This window comes from Rhinocladiella mackenziei, assembly GCF_000835555.1.
Source record: "Rhinocladiella mackenziei CBS 650.93 unplaced genomic scaffold supercont1.6, whole genome shotgun sequence".
Lineage (NCBI taxonomy): Eukaryota > Fungi > Ascomycota > Eurotiomycetes > Chaetothyriales > Herpotrichiellaceae > Rhinocladiella > Rhinocladiella mackenziei.
In genome coordinates, this window is record NW_013550599.1 from 2,720,897 (window position 1) to 2,742,184 (window position 21,288).

The 21,288-nt window shown below is 50.8% G+C and overlaps 6 protein-coding genes across 6 annotated transcripts; 4 read left to right on the top strand and 2 right to left on the bottom strand.

Moving 5' to 3' along the window:
- Nucleotides 1-585: 585 nt before the first annotated feature.
- Nucleotides 586-4,544, top strand: Z518_08762 (uncharacterized protein; the record flags this gene model as incomplete). The annotated part of the gene is made up of 2 exons (XM_013414501.1): nucleotides 586-4,125; nucleotides 4,188-4,544. 2 exons carry the CDS (start codon nucleotides 586-588, stop codon nucleotides 4,542-4,544), a joined length of 3,897 nt encoding a protein of 1,298 aa, XP_013269955.1.
- A 1,014-nt stretch (nucleotides 4,545-5,558) lies between these two features.
- On the top strand, nucleotides 5,559-7,097 carry Z518_08763 (uncharacterized protein; the record flags this gene model as incomplete). The annotated part of the gene is made up of 1 exon (XM_013414502.1): nucleotides 5,559-7,097. The coding sequence occupies one exon, from the start codon at nucleotides 5,559-5,561 to the stop codon at nucleotides 7,095-7,097; it is 1,539 nt and encodes a 512-aa protein (XP_013269956.1).
- Nucleotides 7,098-7,940: 843 nt separating this feature from the next.
- Nucleotides 7,941-11,632, top strand: Z518_08764 (uncharacterized protein; the record flags this gene model as incomplete). Its single annotated transcript, XM_013414503.1, has 3 exons — nucleotides 7,941-8,510; nucleotides 10,799-11,049; nucleotides 11,149-11,632. 3 exons carry the CDS (start codon nucleotides 7,941-7,943, stop codon nucleotides 11,630-11,632), a joined length of 1,305 nt encoding a protein of 434 aa, XP_013269957.1.
- A 523-nt stretch (nucleotides 11,633-12,155) lies between these two features.
- Z518_08765 (uncharacterized protein) lies at nucleotides 12,156-14,735 on the bottom strand (the record flags this gene model as incomplete). The annotated part of the gene is made up of 5 exons (XM_013414504.1): nucleotides 12,156-12,248; nucleotides 12,367-13,896; nucleotides 13,950-14,539; nucleotides 14,603-14,665; nucleotides 14,717-14,735. The coding sequence occupies 5 exons, from the start codon at nucleotides 14,733-14,735 to the stop codon at nucleotides 12,156-12,158; spliced, it is 2,295 nt and encodes a 764-aa protein (XP_013269958.1).
- Nucleotides 14,736-15,444: 709 nt separating this feature from the next.
- Z518_08766 (uncharacterized protein) lies at nucleotides 15,445-16,297 on the top strand (the record flags this gene model as incomplete). The annotated part of the gene is made up of 3 exons (XM_013414505.1): nucleotides 15,445-15,558; nucleotides 15,622-15,829; nucleotides 15,882-16,297. The coding sequence occupies 3 exons, from the start codon at nucleotides 15,445-15,447 to the stop codon at nucleotides 16,295-16,297; spliced, it is 738 nt and encodes a 245-aa protein (XP_013269959.1).
- A 637-nt stretch (nucleotides 16,298-16,934) lies between these two features.
- Nucleotides 16,935-17,537, bottom strand: Z518_08767 (uncharacterized protein; the record flags this gene model as incomplete). Its single annotated transcript, XM_013414506.1, has 3 exons — nucleotides 16,935-17,106; nucleotides 17,159-17,268; nucleotides 17,373-17,537. The coding sequence occupies 3 exons, from the start codon at nucleotides 17,535-17,537 to the stop codon at nucleotides 16,935-16,937; spliced, it is 447 nt and encodes a 148-aa protein (XP_013269960.1).
- Between the last annotated feature and the right edge of the window lie 3,751 nt (nucleotides 17,538-21,288).

The window sequence follows — 21,288 nt, forward strand, 5'->3', positions numbered from 1 at the left end:
TGTGGTTGAAGCAAGATGAAGCACTTGAATTGAAGGGTTCTAGCCAGATGAGCAGCAAAGCCGGAGTCAACCACCCAAACTCAAGAGAAAGGAACATGTGAACCCCGAGCCCCTGCGCTTCATAGAGCTATACTCCTCTGAAAAATCTGCATGGGTCACCTTACAAGTACTCCATGCTCTGTACTCGACAACTCTCACTTTTCGCTTATTATTGTGAAAATATCACACTCTTTCCTCTTTCAAAGGCAAACTGTCAGCCTGGTCCCCCGATTCACTAACTTTCCAAACGACAATCATTATAGATCGTGACACCTGAACGCATGGTTCAGCCGTAAACCATCTTCCAACCGCGCTCGTTCTCAAGCCCGTCACGAATTTTCGACTGCGCACCTCTTACCAAGCCTCATGAAAAAATCCAACCAGTTTGCACCTACATAGACCTATAATATCTTTATATCACCTCATCACAGTCTTTGACGGCCTCAAGCCTCATTCCGCGCCAACCGACGTCCGTCTATGTACGCTCCTCGTGCGCAGCCAGAACACCAAAAAGTCCGGTAGTGGGACCATACCCTTCATGGCTCAATGGCTTCGACCGACCAAGGGTCAGGCTACTCGGTGACACCTACCCAGGGAAGGGGTTTCACGATCAGACATGCTTCTGGGAAAAGTGACGACTTCTCCGCGTCTCAACGACCCTCCATGAAAGATGGCCGCTCCCTGTCTGGTGGAAGCGCTCAATATGGCCAAAGGGGCTTCGTACCCACATTGACAAGTGTTGGTCCTCCTGGTAGCTTCAGTACCGATCTGAAAAGTGCTGTGCAGTCAGGAAGAACTACGCCTCAGACGGAACTAGCGAATGTCACGATATCTCGACTGCAACCACAATACAGAGATGGAGACACCCTCACCACTTCGGAGCAGCGGCAGGCCGTGGTCCGTGATAAAATAGCGAAAGAAATGAAGATCAAGTTGGGGACGGAGAACATGCTGGAGGCTCTTTTGAGCAAGAACAACAAGCAAACCAAAGAACAACGACAAAAGGTTGAAATGGAATTGGGCACTTCCAACAGGAAGCTAGCTGAACTGAAGCAAGAACTTGACCAGGAAATTCTCCGTTCTCAAACTCCTACCACTCCTCCGAACAAGACACTCTCCGGTTATTTTCGAGGGAGCCCTCTCAAGTCACCCCCGCTTGGCCCCAATCAAGACAACGACCCGTCCGAGTCAGTTGACAGCGAGTCACCTACGGTGGTCCTCACGGAAACTCTCCAACAGCTGGAAGCGGACGGAATGCCACCGGATTATTATATCGAGCGCGCGAACACCTTGGTCGACCTCTTGAAGCGGAATCCCACGTTGAAATATGATCTCGCCTGGTCCGTCTTCCGCCTACGGGTTCAACTCATGTTACTCAGCGAGAGCTCCGATGTCGTGGCAGCAGGCTATCGGCTGACAAGACATACCATAGCTGATCGAAAGTCGTTGCAGACGATTCGAACCCTGCACACAGATGAGCTGGTTATCTTGTCCCTGGTGAAGAAGACCAATGCTGTTCTGGAACGCGAGCAAGCTGTCAAATTCGTTCGGGCATTCTTGGATGTGAAAGATGGTGTCCACGAAATCTCTCGTGCCGTGGTCCGAAGCTTAGTTGCAGTGGCCGAAACCTATGACGACCGATTAAAGGACATTTGCATGTTGACCTTGGCGGAACTGTTGACCAAGCATACCGAACTTGTTGTTTCTGCCAATGGCGTGACAACTCTTACGGAAGCGCTGGCTGACGGTTCTTTCCCGGCCCCGGAAGGTCTCGTTGCCAGCTTTCTTTACATCTTGGACCATCCGCAACAACGTCGATACTTGCACACCGGCCGGGAATTCGAGGCGATGTTTGCGCCTTTCACGGATCCTCTCCTCTTGAGCGGCAACGAGGACAGGTTGAAGACCTGCGCCCAGGCCATTGCCGCCATGCTGAAAACTTGGCCGGGCTTCCTTCTTCTATCGATGAACGGTGCTTCACCTCTTCGATCGCTGATTGACTCGCTCGTATATCCCATTCCTCAATCACGAGACACCGTGCTGGAGCTTTTCTTTGACATCCTTCGCATCAAGCCTCCTTCTTGGTCAAGTTCGTTTTTCGCTGGCCGACGACTGACTACATACGGCAGAGTCAACACATTGCCTGTTGAGCAACCTTCTCAGAGACAATTAGCGGAATACAATGCAGATGGGAGGTTTGATTTGACATATCACTTCTCTGCATTTGTTCTGGCGGCGTTAATCAGGGCTGGTCTGATTCCTGCTCTCATCGATCTCATTAGGATTGAAGAGGACCAAGCACTAAGGAGGAAGGCGACGCTCTTGCTCACCGAAGTTCTGAAACTAGCCCATCACACGCTCCCGGAGGGGATCAGCGCAAACATACAAGTCCTAGGTGATCTTGTGCCGACCCTCCGGGAGTATGGCTCCGAAATGTCCGCTATAAACATGAGCATGATATACCAGACGGAAAGCATCAACCGTGCACTCAACAGAACGTCAGCTTCAACGTACGGCCGGACCGTCCCCGTAGATGAGTTGGCTGTCGGTCCACAAGCGGTGGAGAGATCGAAATACACGGCGTTGATGGACGCCGACCAATTTCGTCAGGCCATGGCCGATAGTCAGATCACGAGCCATTCTCAGTATGTCAAGTGGAAATGGGAATTGATCCATGGGTTGGTGGAAGGACCATTGACCAATCCAAAAAGACTGGAAGAAGCAATCAAATCCCCCAAGTTCCTCAAGAGGCTCGTGGGGTTCTTCCGCCCTTTCAAATATCGATTCTCGATGATACGCAATACACGACCTAATCAACGATATGTGCGAACCGGTTGCGCTTTGATGCGGACTTTGACCCAAACATCTACTGGCATACAGTATCTTGCTGAGAACAAACTTCTGCGGCAGATTGGCGAATGTCTTGCGCAGGTAGACCCTCATAGCGGGATTACGTCCGCTAATCCGCTATTCGACCGGCATCAGATGGCCGAGACGCTGAGTGGAGGTTATTTCGCCATGCTCGGAGCCCTGAGTTCCACGCTTGAGGGAATGCGACTGATGGAACAGTGGCACATGATGGACATCTTCTACCATCTCGTGGAGCTGAGAAATCGCGACGATCTGATCAAAGCGCTTCTCGGAAATATGGACTTCACTCTGGACACTCATCTGAGGGTTATCCTCTCGAAGGCACTGACTTCGGGCGTCAAAGATATCCGCCTTTTTTCCACCAAACTCCTCCGACGCTACGCAGTAGGCCGGGTCCAGTATTCATCCGGGTTACAGGGGCCCTCTAGTTCCCACTGGGCTCTTCGTCTTGTTCTGACGCAATTGTACGATCCCGATGTGGAAGTTTGTGAAGTTGCGATCAAAATTCTCGAAGAAGCTTGCAACCAACGAAGTCACCTTGAGTACGTGGTGAAGTGCAGACCATCACTGGATCATCTTGGTGAAATTGGTGCGCCTCTTCTGTTGCGGTTCCTCTCGACCTCTGTGGGGTATCGGTACCTGAGTGGCCTAGATTATATTACTCAGGAAATGGACGACTGGTTTCTGGGGCGCAACGACGCCTACGTGGCTCTGGTGGAGGCGTCTATCCTCCGCGCCTACATGGACGGAAGCATCAACAAGACGCATTTCAACGAGGATCCGGCCGTTGATCCCCACGAGATTGGAATTGCACCTCCACACTTTTACCGTGAACTTGCTCGCACGGAGGAGGGATGTAAACTCCTGAAGCAATCTGGTCATTTTTACGAGTTCTCTTCAACCATTCGAGATTTTCGTCTGGATGAAGAAGACAATGAAGTATTGACCAAGGTGAAAGGATGTATGTGGGCGGTAGGAAACATTGGCTCGATGGATCTTGGAGCACCGTTCCTGGAAGAGGCGGATGTTGTGACCGCCATCGTGCGTATTGCCGAAGGCGCAGAAGTAATGTCGATGCGCGGCACGGCATGTTTCGTCCTGGGCTTGATTTCACGGACCCTCCACGGCTTTGAAATGCTCGCCGAAAATGGATGGGACACGACGGTCGATCCTCGAGGGCGATCATTAGGCCTTTGTCTGCCTCGTAACTTGGAGGTATTGTGTTTGGTGGGTATTCTTGCCCGCCACTTTGAGGTTGACGCTGACATCCACTTCAGAAATCTGTTGGATCATTCGAAGGACCGCAAGTTGCATCAGCGGAAGATGACGCCAAATACAAAGCTGCTGTCACGGACGAGAATCCTGTTCGAGCCAAAATTCTGAAGAGTATTGTCGAGATGGGTAATTCAGTCATGTACAAGAAAGCCGCCGCAGATCTTCATGCACTTAAAGCGAAACAACCCAGCCATTTCGCAGACACTGAGATGTTCCGGAAAACTCTTGTTATCCTGGAGAGTCACCATTATCGGCTACAGGCACGGCACTATATACTTAACTTATTCAACAAAGGTCTGATGAGACGGATTATTCTTGACGAAGAAATGGGAGATGAGACCGAATCAGACACAGGCTAGAGGCATGGTCGGACGGTTTCAAAATCCTAGAGGTTTTTGTAAAAAAATTTTTCAAAAGGCAATGACGGCGTACCAGGAGGCGAATATGGGATAGAGAGTTGGTTGTCTGCATTCAGACAGCAGACTACGAGCATGAGGTATGATCATGAAGACGGACTGGTTATGGGTTCTCGAGTGGAATGTTGGCTTTTTGGCATGAGCCATCTGGGTTCGGAAGGAGGCTCTGGTGTTCAACGGTGTGCGGTGCATGTGTACACTGAATGGAGGGAGAGATCAGCTGTCCAGCACGTGGATGTCGCAGATACATAGCGTGGACTATTGCGGTCGTGATGCCATGAACTGAACCGTGAGGCGGCCATTGGAAACTGATATCACGTGGTTCCACACGAGGGTGCCCACTGAAGTGATCATCGATGATGCCTTACAGTTACCGCTTTTTTGGCCATTCAGCGTCTTCTTCTTCTCGGACTATGCAAACTTTGGACTCCTCCCGATCCAAGCTGAGTCTAGATTAACATCGTTTCGTTTCCACAATCCTTGCCTATCGCCAGCCGCTTGCTGCAGTACACCGTCGTTGACCTTCCAATCCCGATCTTGGATTGAGCAGACATTACAATAATCTATTTCTTCCTCTAGCTGGGCAAAATGCTTTTTTACGGTTGACCTAAGGATCTTGTGTGACCGCCTTCTTTTCTTCCTACGCAATTGAGTATGCTCCGACAACCTGACTAGGATACCCCGGGTTCAACTCTACCATTCAATGCCTTTATTGTGCATCTTCTAATAGCGAGGTGGCAAGGACAAACCATCTATTCACCTCGAGTCGACGCAGCCTACAAAATCTGATCAAACCAGGCTCCTGGAGTTGACGTAAGAGTTGGATATATGCAATTGAGCCCATATATGGATTCGACCAATTTCCAACGCTGAATGGTCTCCAGGCAAACGAAAGAGGGGGATCCATCGGGATCAGAGCGGCCTGACAACCAAACAGAGTCCCCCCCGACCGCGCAGATGAGCGGTGATGGTACTCAGTTTCCCACGAAGGCCCCGGGCGGCTTTGACGCCTACGATGATGCTCGAGCCATTGTCAAATTGTTCCAGTGTTCGCAGTGCTCGTACCCTTTGAGGGAACCGATATCGCTACCATGTGGCGATACAATCTGCCGGCCATGTCTGCCACCGTTGTACAAGAGAGAGAATATAACATATCCCGTTGTTGAAGGCAGGGCGGATGGTTTTCTATGTCCCTTCAAGCGATGCGGTTTGGAACACTCGATCGGGGATTGCGGAACAGATGTCACCCTCAACAACGTGGTCTATCTCGTCAAAGGTCACATTGCCAAATACAAAACCGCGTTGCAGGAACTTCCACTTTTACTGGAAGAAAAGTTGAATGGCCCTCCCGTGGTCGACAGTTCAATGGACGTTATGCCTCGATCCCGCGTTCTTCAAGGAGGACGGATCGTTGCGACCTACATCCTTGCCGACATGGGTGAATTGCGTTATGATTCCGATCTGGCATATACTCCAGTCGCGGCGGATTCTTTAGAATCGGCTCGAGCACTTGATGTTGGGGTCCTTGAAAGTTTGAGAGAGATCATTCGGCCCGAAGTAGAGTGTCAAGTGTGCTATCAGATCATGCTTGACCCTCTGACGACCTGCTGCGGGCATACATTTTGTCGAAAATGTTTCGCTCGTGCCATGGATCATTCCCATTATTGTCCCATGTGTCGTCGTAGGCTCCCGACGCTATCCAGCGTTCAATCCGAACCTAGCAACAAAAGGATCACTCATTTAATCCAGCACCTGTGGCCTGATCTTTTGGCTGCTCGGAAAGCCATGGTCGAACAAGAAGACGCCATCGATGAAGAGACACGATTGCCACTGTTCCCTTGCACCCTGTCATTTCCGCAGATGCCTACATTTTTGCATATTTTTGAACCGCGATATCGACTGATGATCCGACGAGTCTTGCAAAATGGGTCGCGCAAATTCGGCATGTTGCCGTACAGGGAACCCGGATTTGCGCCGGGCGAGCCACACTACAAACCCTACGGAACGGTCTTATTCATTGAACGCATCGAAATGCTTCCCGATGGTCGGAGCCTGATAGGGACCAGGGGACAGATGAAATTTCGTGTTGTCGAGACCTCCATGCTTGACGGCTATCTGATTGGTCAAGTGCAACGGGTCGATGACATACCTGTACATGAAGAAGAAGCCATTGAGTCGTTGGAAACGAGAGCAGTGCCTGCACCGTTCGGAGGCGAAATTGCTCGGATTCAATGTATGTCGACACAGGGACTTCTCGAAAATGGTTTAGAATTCGTGGAACGAGCCCGATCCCAGTCGGCTCGGTGGCTTCACCAACGTGTCCTCGACACGTACGGTCAGCCGCCCTCTGATCCTGCAATCTTTCCGTACTGGCTGGCGAGCGTATTGCCCATCTCGGAATACGACAAATATCAGCTTCTCCCGGCGACCAGTGTGCGAGAGCGTTTAAAGATAACGGCCGTGTGGATTTCGAAATTAGAAGAAGCGAATGCGTAAGTTTATCTTTCTATTCCCCTTTAAAGAGCCGGAGGGCACGTCGCCTGACATCGCATGCCTGAAGTAAGTTCGAAGCGGAACCACGGGTTCGCGAAACTCGTGAAACTGAAGCTGAAGCTCATGGGGATCAATCGAATCATGAAGACAATGCACCGGCACAAGAAGGCGGTTAAAGTTACAGCTGTCGCCCATACGACACTTACGCTCTCAGATCGACCAAGACTACCAGCTCGAAGATGACAACCACAAGATTAGGAAACTAACTTCTTGACCCTGATAGGCAGCAATCTTCGTCGTGTGTCGTCTTATGACTGGCTGTGGTGGACATTTGGCGGTTGCATTGTCATTGTGGATACCCTTTTCCCATGAGTCTCCGGCTAGACCGGTTGTCATGAGCGGGAGCGATGGGCAAAATGTTTCTGTGATGTACATTTCCAAGCTATTATGTTGCTGGTTGCATGGTTTTGGCCAGCCTGAGGGTCATGATACCCCATTTCATACCGATGGGGCCAGTGCCGATACCGGCACGACGAGGATTGCCCATGGATTGGTGAGAGGAGCAAGGCGTAAGGAGCTTTTCGAGGACCTCGAAGATGAATAGAGCCCTTTGTTGAGGAGAACGGGCAGTTATTATATATGCTCGTATTCCATAGACCGACGAGGCTGTGACGGTGACGTCAAGCCAACTTCCCTTCCCTCGCAATTCGCGGAGTGGTGGTGCGAGTAACTGTTCCATTCCGCTTATTACATATATGTTTCTTTTCGTTTCACTCAATCCTACGTCGTCCTCGTTCACGAATCGAGCTCCCATTGAAAGGACTAAATATAATCATCGACAAAACCATGCATTCTACGCGTGTCCTCCTCTCCGCTCCCGCCAAGGCCGTTCAAGCTGTGTCTGAGCTACCACTACGCACAACTCAAAGGGTCAGATCCTTCCATTCCAGCTCGTCTCTCCCACAGCAAAATCAAAATCGGGTGCTCGACCTCTTCCGCACTCCTCCCCAATTCCACGATGCGCTCCGCCTCTGCTCCGCCAACAACACGCTCCTCCTGACTCTCTTTACAACCTCAACATGCACGTCCTGCCGCACAATTACACCGCTGCTTCAATCCCTCGTTGAAAAGCGTCCCTCGTCCAGTGAAGACCGGTACTCGGCGCTCGCGTTCGCGGAACTCCAGCTAGATAGGCCGGGTACAGGTGCTGGGAACATGTTTGATTTGGCGGTGGAGTATGGCGTGAGCAGTATGCCGACCCTGATGGGATTTGGAGGACGGAGAGCGGAGCGCGTCACGGAACGACTGGTTGATACGAGGGTGATGAGTGATGGAAGGAGAATGACGACGTGGGTGGATGATCAGATGAGGAAAGGGGATCGGTTCCCGGCGAGTAGTCAAGATGGGAGTAATGGGGTAGGGGAGGGAGCAGGGGGCATATTGGGACGGATATTTGGGTGAAAGAAAAAGAGAAAAAGGGAAAATGAAAAGAAAATTAATGATAATAAAGGGCATTTCCCTGGGAGGGCAGCAAGGACACCAATTCGATGCTTTCTATGAGCATGCCTCCAGGTCGAGCGTTTGCAAGCGCCTCTTCGTGGATTCGTAAGAGGCGCAAAAGTTATTGTGAGATTTTCCAACTCATTCGACCTACGTCTACGACGAACGACACTCATGTTTCAGCTCTGTGAAGAATGCCTTACCATCTACAGTGCGTGCTGGTTCCCTCGTTGCCGATCGATGGAACTACGAGCATCTGCTGAACAGACCTCGGTGGCCGCATCCAGGACCTAGCTGGGAAATTGCAACCATCGCCCGGCTCCATGCATCATTCTCTCAGTCAAGGTTCTGGCTCTGGTCAGAGAATGAGAATTCCAGCCTGTACCAATCCGGGCCACGTCCAGTGGCCGTGAGACGATGAATGATGAATAGCACTCACTATCTAATATTGCTGTTCGCCTCAAATTCTCTCAATACTAGGCCGCTACTTGTCAGGAAAGCAGCACCAGCGAACACGATGTTCGTTTGACATGCAAGTACACACATAATCATAAACATCGCGGTTCTACAATATTGCATATGTATCTCCAAGATACCATATTCTCTATGTGGACGAAGAAATCACATATGTCTATGTCATCGAAAAGTCCACCTAGAACCAGCAAGAGAATAGACATGAGGACCAGTGCGGCCAATAGCACCTGCCAAGGCCAACGAATTTGAATGCCTATCTGGTTAGATGAGCCGTCAGGGTCGGCGCGTTAGACATGGAGACGAAGCGCCGAAGTGCCACTGTGATCAGATTCTCCCGTGGGCTGTCAATTATGTCGAATGTGGAGACAGATTTCCGTGCAATTGTAAGTTTATCAGACTCGTGACTCGTGTGAGATACGGCAATCGACACCGGATACCTCAGATTAGCCTCAAGCATCTGCAATGATGGATTTTGGGGCATCTCTCAAAGAAATGGCCCGTTTGCGGCAAGGGGGACCCATATCTTCATATTACCAGCAGTCGTAGCACGGCCCGCACTAACGATAAGTTATGTATTTCAACCTGATGAGCCCCATTCGGAGGCCCATTTCGTCACGAAGACAGCCACATAGGTGGTGCTGTAGATGGCCGGTGACGATGAGAAAAACGTCAATGCTACTCTTAAAAGCGGCGGCATCTGTCTGCTATTTTCGGCTGCCTTTCCATTGCGACACCACCTTTGGTAGTGTTGGGGGGAATACCGTTCTTAATACTCCAGGCGATATCGGGGACCCGCTTCTGTGACAGAAGTCAAAATCAAAAGAATGCCGCAGGTCTACCACATCTCACAGAATTAGCCCCATCTGGCCATGTTTTCATCATCCGAAAACGCAGAGTAGGGCACCCATTAGGTCAGATCCATACCAGGGTAAGCGTAAGACGACATCAACGCCCCTCGCCACAGCATCGATGACAGTCGACCATGGCCAAACCTTCAAATTTGCTAACCTCCGTCCTCGACTGCCAAGGTTGAGATATAGTCCCTTCTTGCATTGGGCTTGCCAATCTTTCCGCTTGGGAGGAGGGGCTGTCTGCGTTAGTCCGGGAAAATAGATGAACTGTGTCTCCAACTATCGACATTACGCGCAAAAAGCCGGTTACCTGTTCAGCATCGATCTTACTGAAAGATATTTGAATTGAGACCTCGAAATCAAACAAGAAAGAGAACCCTTCAGACTGTGCCACCGCTGGCCCGACCCGACTCTTCTCCGCCATCCTTTCAGTTCTCCCACCTAACGATTGATTCAAGAAAGACCGGCAAAATGACTACCACCGAGACATCGGATCGTCCAACGAAAGTGCAATGGGAGGAGCTATGCCGAGATGTAAAGAGCTCGTTGATGGAAGAAATGGGCTCTGAGAGTTGGTATCTGATCATCGTGGGTTTCCATATGTCTTTTCTTTCAGACCATCACTGTCTCTTCTAGTTCCTATCCCAGCGTGTCATGCTTCTCAGACCAGAATGGGCCAAGACCCGCTCTTGCTGCAAGAGACGACGATGACTGGGACAGAATGGTTTAATCGAGCTTCTGAAGAGACCCGAATTCTTCCCCAGTGTCACCCGAATCCTATCCGAGACATCATCTAGCTAACAGAGCCCTACATTCATCCCCCATTTCATACGCTCTCGCCTTGAACCCGTCAGCTCTAACATCAATATCCACACACAGGCTACAATACTGACCGTGTCACCGGAACCACACTACCTTGCCGATTTCTGGACGCACCTCACCACCCACGACCCTGAGTTTTCCACCACCGAGTCTAAGAAACGTCTTTCCATCCGGCTGAGCGATATGCTGCTCAAGCAGATCACGCTGATCGGAGCACCACAGGTTCTCAGTGCGTTGATCCCCCTTGCCCACAGGCAGACCGGTGGTAAAGGAGAAGAGAACCGAGGTGAATTGGATTTAGACCAGTGGTAAGTAACCAATACACAGTCCTCCCTGGCCATCCATATCATGAGATCTACCATACCCCCTCTCGCCGGCCGCGCTAATACTCGTTGGTCTCGCCCGAGGTCCGACAAGACCTTTCCCGCTCTACACGCTCGAGGCATCGAAACAATAACCAGCATCTACGGCACCCTGTGGCCCACCATTTTCAAAACCTTCGGCCCCCATCGCTCCTCCATGGGTCTACACGAACTCACCATCGTCTACGGCCTGTACCTATCCGATTTCACTCACCTCTCGGCCCTGGAGACCGAACTTGTTGCCTTCACATGCATCACTGCCCAGGGACTTCGGGGCCCGAGTCTCTGGCATGTCCGTGGACTCGGGCGTGTACTGGGTGCGAGGGGCAAGGATGACGAGATTCCCAAGATGAGACGGATCAAGGATGTCATCCGGGGTGTTAAGGTTGCAGCTATGCGGGCCGTGGAGTTTTGTGGGAGTGAGATGGTGGTTAAGTCAAGGCTAGATGGGGGAAAGGACGGGACGCAGTGTTGGCCTAATGTCGGCGACGTGGTGAGGGAGTTAGGTGGGTGGGGAGATGATGAATGAGAGCATAGCAAAGGAGCAAGGCTGAGATATGTTTCATTAAAAGGAGGGCCGGGTTAGTGAAGTATTCCCGTTGAAGACCCGACCCTGGAGATACTTTTATGTGAGATGGTTGCAACGCGGTTTACGCCTCTAGGCGTGAGACAAACGAAAATACAGTCGGTTGGTGCTCATCTGGTTTACATTTCCGCGATTCCAGCATCATCTCATCTGTTCCACAGGGCACGCATACAAGTTACCTTGAGCTGCCCAACTTGAAGTCTTGCGAAGAAAATAAGCATATGACCGTCTGGTCCTGAAGTCGATGCCAGCACATCGGACCTAACTTCTTTTCCAGAGCATCCACCTGGCCAGCGTCGAACCCGACAGAGTCATCTCGCTTCGCGGGAGCATGCAACTCATGACTTCTAACCTGCACCGTACCCCGGTCAGAGCTGGGTCATGGAGCTCGTCTGTGTGAAAATGTGTCTCCACGGTGTTTAATTCCGCGCATCAAATAAGAAGACGGAATAAACCAAGCCTATTTCTACGCAGCTAGACCTTGCTTCTCGGATTCGGAATAGAAGATGAGCATACGCCAAAGCTTGCGGACGAGGACTTCGGATTCTTCGTCGAGAGCCTGTAGGGGACATAAAAATCAGCATTTCGTTTGTTAAAATCGGTGCAAAAACAAGACGAGAGGGAGGGGGAAGGAGGAGGGGAGGAACCCCCCCCCCCCCCCCCACAAAAAAACTCACCCCTTCCAATTCCCCCACCAAATCCTGCGGCTTCCCTCTCAAGCGCAGCGCATTGACAACGACATCAACGAGCATCTGTTCCTGCACGCCGAGATACTCGACGATCTTCTTTTCGACAAACGGCTTAAGCCGCTCTTCAATGACGCTCTCATCCACAAACTCCCACTTGACATCCCAGTTCCACAGACCGTCTTTGTCGTTAGGGATATCAGCAGCGAGTTGTCGGGCTGCCTGAGCACGTTCTTCCTCGCTCATGGCCGAGGTGGCCGATGCGTCGTATTGGATCGGGATGAGCGTTCTGCGACTACCAGAGTGGGAATCTTCCTCTTCGTCCTCGAGCAAGCCTTCCACGTCGGCAACGGTGCGTTTTGACGCCTGCGATGCGCTTTGAGCGGCCGCCTTTTGAGCGGCGGCACCGAGCGAGAGCTTGAATCTGGCCGGTTCGCGGCGTGAACTGTGTTGTCGATCCTCTTCTTCTTGTTCGTGCCGACTCATCTCCTTTTCCTGCCTGCTCAGGAAATCGTCGGCCATGGCACCAGCGCGTTCACGTTGTTGTAATTCTCTCGCCCGTTCGCGCTGTTCGGCCGCCCGATCTGCATCGTCGTTCGCAATTTCCCGTTGCCGGAAGCTGGCACGATTGCGAATCCACATGCTTCGGTCGGCATAGTATTCTTCGTGTTTGCGGGAAGATTCGATGTCGTCGTTCCACTCACGTAGTCGTTTGGCCATGGCTTGCTTCTCTTCTTCTATACGGGCTGCTTCGTCCTTGTCACGAGTCTTTTCGCGTTCCACTGCAGCTGTCCGTGATCTCTCACGGTTCAACCAGCGTCGTTCTTGGTCGAGGTATTGTTTTTCGAGCTCTGCGTCTTTCTTCTCTTTACGTCTCCGCTCAAGTTCCTCATCACTGGCATCCGTATCTTCATCCTCGAAGGCGGATGCGCCGCTGATCCCTGTTCCGTTGACGAACACCACTCCCTTTTGATAGTCTCGGGGAATTTGTTGACCAAAGCCTTTTGGACCAGCAGGAACCCCTCTCGGGCCGACAGGTATGCCGTTAGCGCCCGCAGGTCCAGACGGAGCCAGCGGAGGTGGCGAAGCAAGACGATTGAACCGTTCACCGTTCATCATACGATTTCGTTCTTGTTGTTCAATCTCCTCTTCTCGCTTTAGCCGCTCCAAATCGCGACGATTGCTTCGATCTCTGAAGGCAGCGATTTCTTTGGCGACAGTGTCCCGCATTTCAGCGGGAATATCAGAGAGCTCGTCATCGACGGTAATGGGGATGGTGACAATGTCCCCATTTGCACCATCGGGATGTGCGCCGTCCGTCATATTGACGTCTCCTTCTCTATCAATGTTTGATAATTCGTCCTTTTGCGTGGGGACAGTGGGGTTAGCGAGGTCCTGCAAGACCGCTTCCAATGCGCTTCGTGCATGGTCGAGACGCATTTGCACTTGGTCCGAGTCTCGTCCACCCTGAGACTCTTCCCATTGCTCAATATAGCTGAGAGAATGGTCATCGGCCACGACCTCCAACGTATGTCAGTCCACGGAACGCGATAAGGGGACCGATTGGAACTCACAATTAATTTGGACATCTCCACGGTTGACTCCTCATCGGCATTCGCATCAGTCGGAGTCTGTCGTTTGACAGGAACCTCAACATCCCTTAGTACTTCTATGGCAGTACTGAGGCTTTCAGGGTCTTCGTACTCTGCAAATCCAAACTTGCAAGGTTTGTCATCGGCATCGGTAGCACGAACCCATCTTCGCAAACTTCCAGCTGCGCGTAATATTCGTTCGATGCCTTCATCTCCTCCGGTGCCTTCGGTAATTCCTCCCACGAAAATGGTCTTTATGATCTCCTCTTTCGTCTGGGGTTGTACTTGGGTTATGCGATCTCTTTCTCCTCGAAAATCCGAGCCCATGCCCGAACCCAGCCCAGCCCTTCTACCACTTCGTTCTCGATCGTCTCGTCCTCCCAAATTGTCGGGTTTGGAGGGCCCCGAGGTTCCCAAGCGAATGACGGGTGCGGAGAAATTGATGTTCGGCATATTGACTGGAGGTTGAAAGTTTGGAGGAAAAGCGCCAGGTCTACCCGGTTGGTGAGCCTCTTGCTGTTGTATTCCGGGAGGAGCGCCCATGCCTGGCGCGGTCACACCAGGAGGGGGTGCTACAATACGAGTGAGTCATTTTTATTTTTGCAGTTGGATGTCAAATGGGGGTTATGACTTACCCATACCTGGCGGCGCACCAGGGAAACCGCCGTAGTCTCCCGGCGCGCCATATTGCCCTGGCGCTAATTGAATTGTTAGCGATCGTTCTGGTAGTGAGATATTAACGAACATACCTTGGTACGGGTTGTACATCGCGGCGAAAGTTGGGTGAGTTTTCTGTCGGGAGATAATATGATTCGCCACGCCCTGAATTTGAGAGACCGAATGGATGGATATCTGGTAAGAGACAGCAACAGAAGAAGAGAGCCGGCTACACTCTGGACGCTGAGACTGATGTGAGTATGGCAATGCAGACAATTATTTACGCATCCGAACTTGGAGCAGATTAACTATTGATCCTTGCCAAGAGCGGGTGAACCCCCCACCCCCTCATACCCACGAGTCACCTACAGTTCTCCTCCATACATGTGCCTCATACTATCGGGGCGTCGCATTGCTGCAGCAAAAGATGCACTCTAACTGGGTTACCGGCCAGACCTCTAGGGCTACGACAATGCAGTATCCTTCCACACGAGGTGCCGACTGGGCACTGGCATCTTCCTTCCCCGTCGATAAGTTATGATTGATTATACACTGCTGCCATCATAACCAGAAATCTTGACCGCTCTTTGGGGGCATCCATTCATTCATGATTCTGATTCCAGTGTGCTTGCTGTCCCGCGGCGAGGGTGTCTGATGTCGGACAACGTTCACGACACGTGGTCCAGCTTGGTCGTCGCAAAAAAGGACTACGTCGGCCCAAATCGAGGCGGCCAATGTCGCCAGTGAAGCCGAATTTCGCGATGATTTCGAGACGACATGTCGGAACCATCGCCTGTTTGACTATTCGAGGCTGCTGGGTATGCTTAACAACCGATATGGCCATGTCATAGCATTTACCCACGCCATCGACGAGGCCTGCCAGCTCAAGGATGACACCTCGACTGGTCTTTTCTGGGCAGTCGCGATCACCGCCGTAAAAGCCGGTTACTTATTCATCTCTACCCGCCCATGCACAATTTGACTGACTCTGCTCAAGTCTGCCCTAGAGGCCGGAATTGAACTGGTGGATTTCATCCGCTTATTGCGAAAGCTAGATACCGCATTCCCAAAGTTTGGTGTCGACGTCTCTCGATATCGTACCGATCTTCGGATACAACAGAATATTTTCAGCCAATACATTGACTGTTATCTTCCAATCATTGAACACTTGACAGAGGGAGAGGAAGGAGAAGACGAGACCGCTTGTGAGATACACTTCCCATCGGAAAAGGGCGGATTGACACTGACTGTGATAAGCCGACCTGGACAGTTTTATTCTGCCACTCATTCGGGAGGCAGATACCAAAATCAAAAAATACTGGGATACAATGCTTGTCATCGCCCGACAAAATGAAGAACGGGAATTACGCAAACTCGTTTCTGCCACCACTTACGTCAATGGTATTCACGGTGAAGGACACGGCTCTAATAATGTTCGCTTCCGGTTTATTCGTCACCTAGGGACGGGAAGCTACGGTGATGTCTCGGAAATGGAGGAACTGTCGACAGGAAACGTTTACGCTCGTAAACTCTTTCGATATCATGACGAATCACAAGCCAGGCGCGTGGAAACAGAGGTCAAGAACAAGGTCAAAGTCATGCCGAAGCTACGACACCATCACATTGCTTCCGTACTCTTGTGGGTCCGAGATCCGGATTCCAAAAACCTTTAGCATTTTCATGTTGCCCGTGGCAGATTACGACCTTGGCTTTTACTTGGATCAGCGGTGTGCCAGTTTTGACCGGGCCCAACTCAGATTGATGGAAACTTGGTCTGGTTGCTTGGTATTCGCGTTAGCCTTTGCCCACGGACTGAGCATCAAGCATGAAGACATCCGACATCCTTATCAAGGATAAGTCGCCCTATCTAGCGGACTTCGTAAGCGCCAAAGATTTCTCAGTGTTAGATAGGAGCATCACCACGGATGAAACCAATATTGGAACGCCCAAGTATCTGGCCCCCGAGGAGCGTCCCGGGGAGCCCAAGGGACGGGCAACCGACATTTTCGCCCTGGGTTGTGTCTTTTGCGAGATGCTTGCGGTCAGACAGGGAACATCTCGCGAAGATTTTCACGAATGGCGTCAAGATGGCAATTTCCCGTCTCCATTCCGAGACGCTTTGCCAAAGGTTCATCGGTGGCTCACAGACCTCCCGGACCTCAACGAAGCGGGAGAATTCATTCGTGATATCCCATCAAGGAGGGAAGGCCGGACGCCAAAAGACCGGAACACTTTCCTATTTCTTTCGATGGCCATTCCGATCTCCTTTTCTGGCGCATTGAATGAACCTCGTGTTGATCGTCCTCCCCCTTACTCTAGCGCATCGATCTCGTCAGCCCATGGAATTGAGGTTTGAGCTCCAATTCGGGAAATGGTGCAAGCCAAAGCCCGGTGTGCTCGTTGGACCGCCTGTTGAATGTTCCATTCCCCTTGTGCTTTTTGACGAACATAATCGGCTGCATAGCAACCCAGGAATGCATCGCTTAAGTCATATCGTTAGCCATTGTCATCCCAAGGGGAGATTGGAAGCATACCCTCCTCTGGTAGAATCCACCATTTCAACATTGTATGCTTCTTCATGTCCACTGGGTCCTTCTGCCGTGGCGTAGTATATTCCTTTGGGCCCAAGCAAGATGATGACATTCTTGACCCTTTTTCATCAAAAACTCCTTTGAAACTTCGGCCCAAGTGTCCTGATTGACTTCTATGGCAGCTTCCGTTTCATTGATGACGAGATGTGTAACGTACTGATACAGATGTGCGAGAAGGTGCTGGCTCGAGGATTTGTTCCACAGTCTCCCTTGGGATGGTAAGGTACAAGATAACCAAATCGGGCTTGATGCCGTTTGCTAGACTGCCAACCGTACGAAAATCGGACGGTTGATGAACCCAGTTTGCTCCTCTATAAGACATGACGCGACTCCTGTTGCCCGCAGAACGAAATGCCTGTCATCTCTCCTGGAACAACTCGTACGCCTGATATATCGACACCATTCCCTCTGAAGATTCTCCATACAGAGTTTCCCATTATCATCATCTCCCACAGCCCCAACGAGAATCACACTGATGTCGTCTTCTTTGTCCTGCTCCCATACATACAAGAACCGGGGTTCACCTTCGTCGTCGTCCTCCTCCTCGGGACACCTGATATGACAACTTCGGAAGGCCGATAACGCTGCGTTTGATCCTTTTCCGCCCGGGATCAGGAACCCGGTCAGTTACCATGTATGAGTCGATGTTTAGTGTGCCGATAACGCTTATTGTCCTCGGTGGCATCCTGGTTCCTTCCGGACTGATGGGCAAGACGACCGATCAGGCCTTTCACTAATTGAGGAAGGGGATGAAGTACAACGAGATTCAGCCTCAGGCTGGATTGTGCCCGATGAAGCAGGCTGCCAGCACTGCGCCTTTCTTTTCCATCTGTAGGTGCTGCAGATTCTGTGACCAATCTGCTCGGATCTAGGCCCTCTTTTTCATTTAGCAATCATGCATCGCAGTCATAACCAGGGACTTCCTCACTAGAGAAATATAGCCGACAACGGTCTTGCTATCAGCTCCAGTTTGATTATTCAATAAACATCCTGAATAACTGGCTGACTGGTGGCAAGTCTACAATCTTCTATACAGGGCATGTCGCTCTCTCCCTTCACAAAGAGAGTAGTAACCAAACACAGGGTGCGAATGGACTAGTAAAAAGGCATATCTCCCGTCACAAAACTGCTCGGGCCCGTTTTAGTGGCAGGTCGCTAATCCGATGAATTGCGCCCACCTCTCCTGCAGCCTAATCAGCCGCCTTGTATATTAGAGTGCAGCCCTCTCAGAAGCCAGATCAGCACACCCTCCGGTGGCTGAACACAAGGCAGACAAGGCGAATGGTTTAAAATTGGGGCTTGACGCCATTTTACAATGCCTCCTGCAATACCCGTCTCTATGATGCAGGCAGTTATGGTCGAGATGCCTCGACTGTTCGAGCGATGATACAGACCGAGCACCACAAGCTTTATACATGGGCCGAGGAAGCAGGACTATTCGAGGAACCCCCACCCTTCAAGTAAACGTTCGGGACGCCGAAGTTGTCCATCGCAACTCCATGAAACTTTTTGACCGATGTTCACGCACTCAGAGCCAAACATCAACTGGATTTAGAAGTGACCAATGAGGAACTTAAATGGTTGGATGAAAAACCAATCACCGTACAGTCCATGATACCGTGGCGAAGTCACAAATTCACGACCGACGTATTGCACAATCGCGGCAAAGTATGGCGAAAGCTGAAATGGGTATCGATTGTTGGCCCAGGTAGCCAAATTCATCGCCGACTTGGAATGCTTTCCTGGAGAAGGCCAAACGGGAAAAGCAAAATTGAAAGCCGTATATCGAGCCGTTGTTTATCAAATTCTGACAACCAGCTCCATCTTTACATTACTGGGCCAAGAACTAGGCTCTCGATCAAAACCTCTGTACACAACGCCATTGCTGCTGCTGCAGAATTGAAGCACAAAAGGTTTGATGCTTCAATACACGGCGTCCGCCCCAGCATATCCCGACAACTGGCATATTACCAAAGGCGTGCCGTTCTCGTGGAGTGGAAGACTACGGAGCCAACACTGCTGTGATAGATCGTGTGAAAAAACAGTGACTTGGTGATCCATCTTTCCACGCGTCACAATGCCGAGGATACTTGAGGTGCCCCCAACACTCAACGGTTCGGCTTTTGTTTTGATATCCCCGAAAAGTACATGAGAGAAGCGTCACGGCTTTCAAGTTCCAGCGATCCATTACTGTCCGGGCTCCCCTGCATGCGCTCACTGCGAGAGACTCTTGAATTTCCTTTCTCTTTGCCCCATCGATCAATAGGCGATTGACGTACACAATCACGCTCTTGGAGACCGTTCTCCAACTCCATACAGCGGGCTTGTTGCACAAAGCAATCCGTTCTGAGTCAAGAACAGCTAGACCCTGTCGTTTACCTATGTCTACGCCCGAGTCTATCCAGAATCCTTCTGGACGCAATTCAGCTTTGACCTTTTTCGGAGCGAAAAACATCTAGCATAATCAGACAGCGACGCCTCCATTTCCGACTATGGTGACTCATATATCCGAGAAACACAACACGGGGAACTTTCATGGGCGAAAAAAGATCTGCTCTTAGACCAAAATCTCAATTCCAAAGTCCGGGGCAACAACGCAATGCTTATATCTGGCCATACACACGGATGGGTGAAGCATACGCCAAAATCGTGGCCGGATTGTCTGCAAGCGCCATCTTGCAACCATGTCGATCAAAAAACATTCGTTTGCGCTCAGCCTGGAATCTCAAAGCATAGTCGCGCGATTAGGGAAACTTTTCCAGGTCCATCTTTGGTCAATACTTATTCAAAAAAAATATGTTGCGGGTGCTGACAGTGCTTGCTTGTTCGTTTGCTTGAGCCGGTCTGAACTGTGGATTTGGAGCTCCTGCCTGGGCTTTTCTCTTATCTGAGTGGTTCCAACTAGCTTTGAACCCAATTTTGGGTCTCTGGGATTTAGCCGTAGTCTCGAAGACCCGATTTCTCAGGACCTGGGTTTATAAGCCACTGGCGCCTCTTCGGTCGACCCCTGTTCACGCCAGAATAAATGCGGTACAAAATTTCCCACATAGCGTTTAGCATTGAACTACGGCTGAGCATAATCCACACGTGAGAAATTTCAGCGGTTGGCCTCTATGTATGCCAGCACTCAGTAGCGACCCGTATGCTACAGAAATGTCCTCTGTACTGCACTAGGCCTATTGCATTGCTTTTACTGGCACAGATCTTGCGTAGGTATGGAGGAGATAAAAGGCTGATACATGCCTTCCGCCCTTCATACTATATGAGAAGAAAGCAATAGCGTTGACTGTTTTGAGCTGGGGGGAGGAAAGAAGGTGGTGCCAATTTTTCAGCTCCCAGAATTGGAAGGGGAAAAAACCCCCGACTGACAAATTTTCGTTCGGTGAAGTAATTGAACCACGTCATATCAGCCATTCTCGCGACAGCATTTGACGATTGTCCCTCCAAAGGGTAGAAAACGAGCTCTTTTCCGACCATTGAGGTTGCATTGCCGTAGACACCGCCCATAAAGAAACCAAAACTACGGCAAAGGATTGTGAGAATGTAGCACTGACCGTATTAAGACCATCAGCCACTTTCGCCGCACTGTAAGAGCGTTTAAAAGGAATGTCAAAGTGATCGCCGTGGTTATATATAATAATGGGGACAGCTTTGACCGTCAGGGATAGCAAAAGTGTGAAAATCGAACGTGTCAACGGCCCAAGCTACAAAGCAAACTGAGCTGGCAAAGAAGGCCGACAGACTGGGCTGCGGAGCTGGTCGACGCCATTCCCGTCCGGCTTCGCCTTGCGGTTGGAGATAGCGCATCTCTGCTCCCAGCGGAATAGATCAGCAGCTCATGATTGCTTTGATGTGGCCAGTACGCCACCGACTGGTTTTGGCTGGACCGCACGTGGCAGCCACATCATCATTTAGTGTCCAAGGCCATATTGAGACGAAATCATGAAGCAAAATGATCATGTGGGCAAAATGACGCTGGAATTGATGGGTGCCATTCTCTTTAAACGTATTTTTCCGCAGAACAACTCATTCTTTGAAGAAGGTTCGAAGCCGCTTGCCAATACCGTAGACTA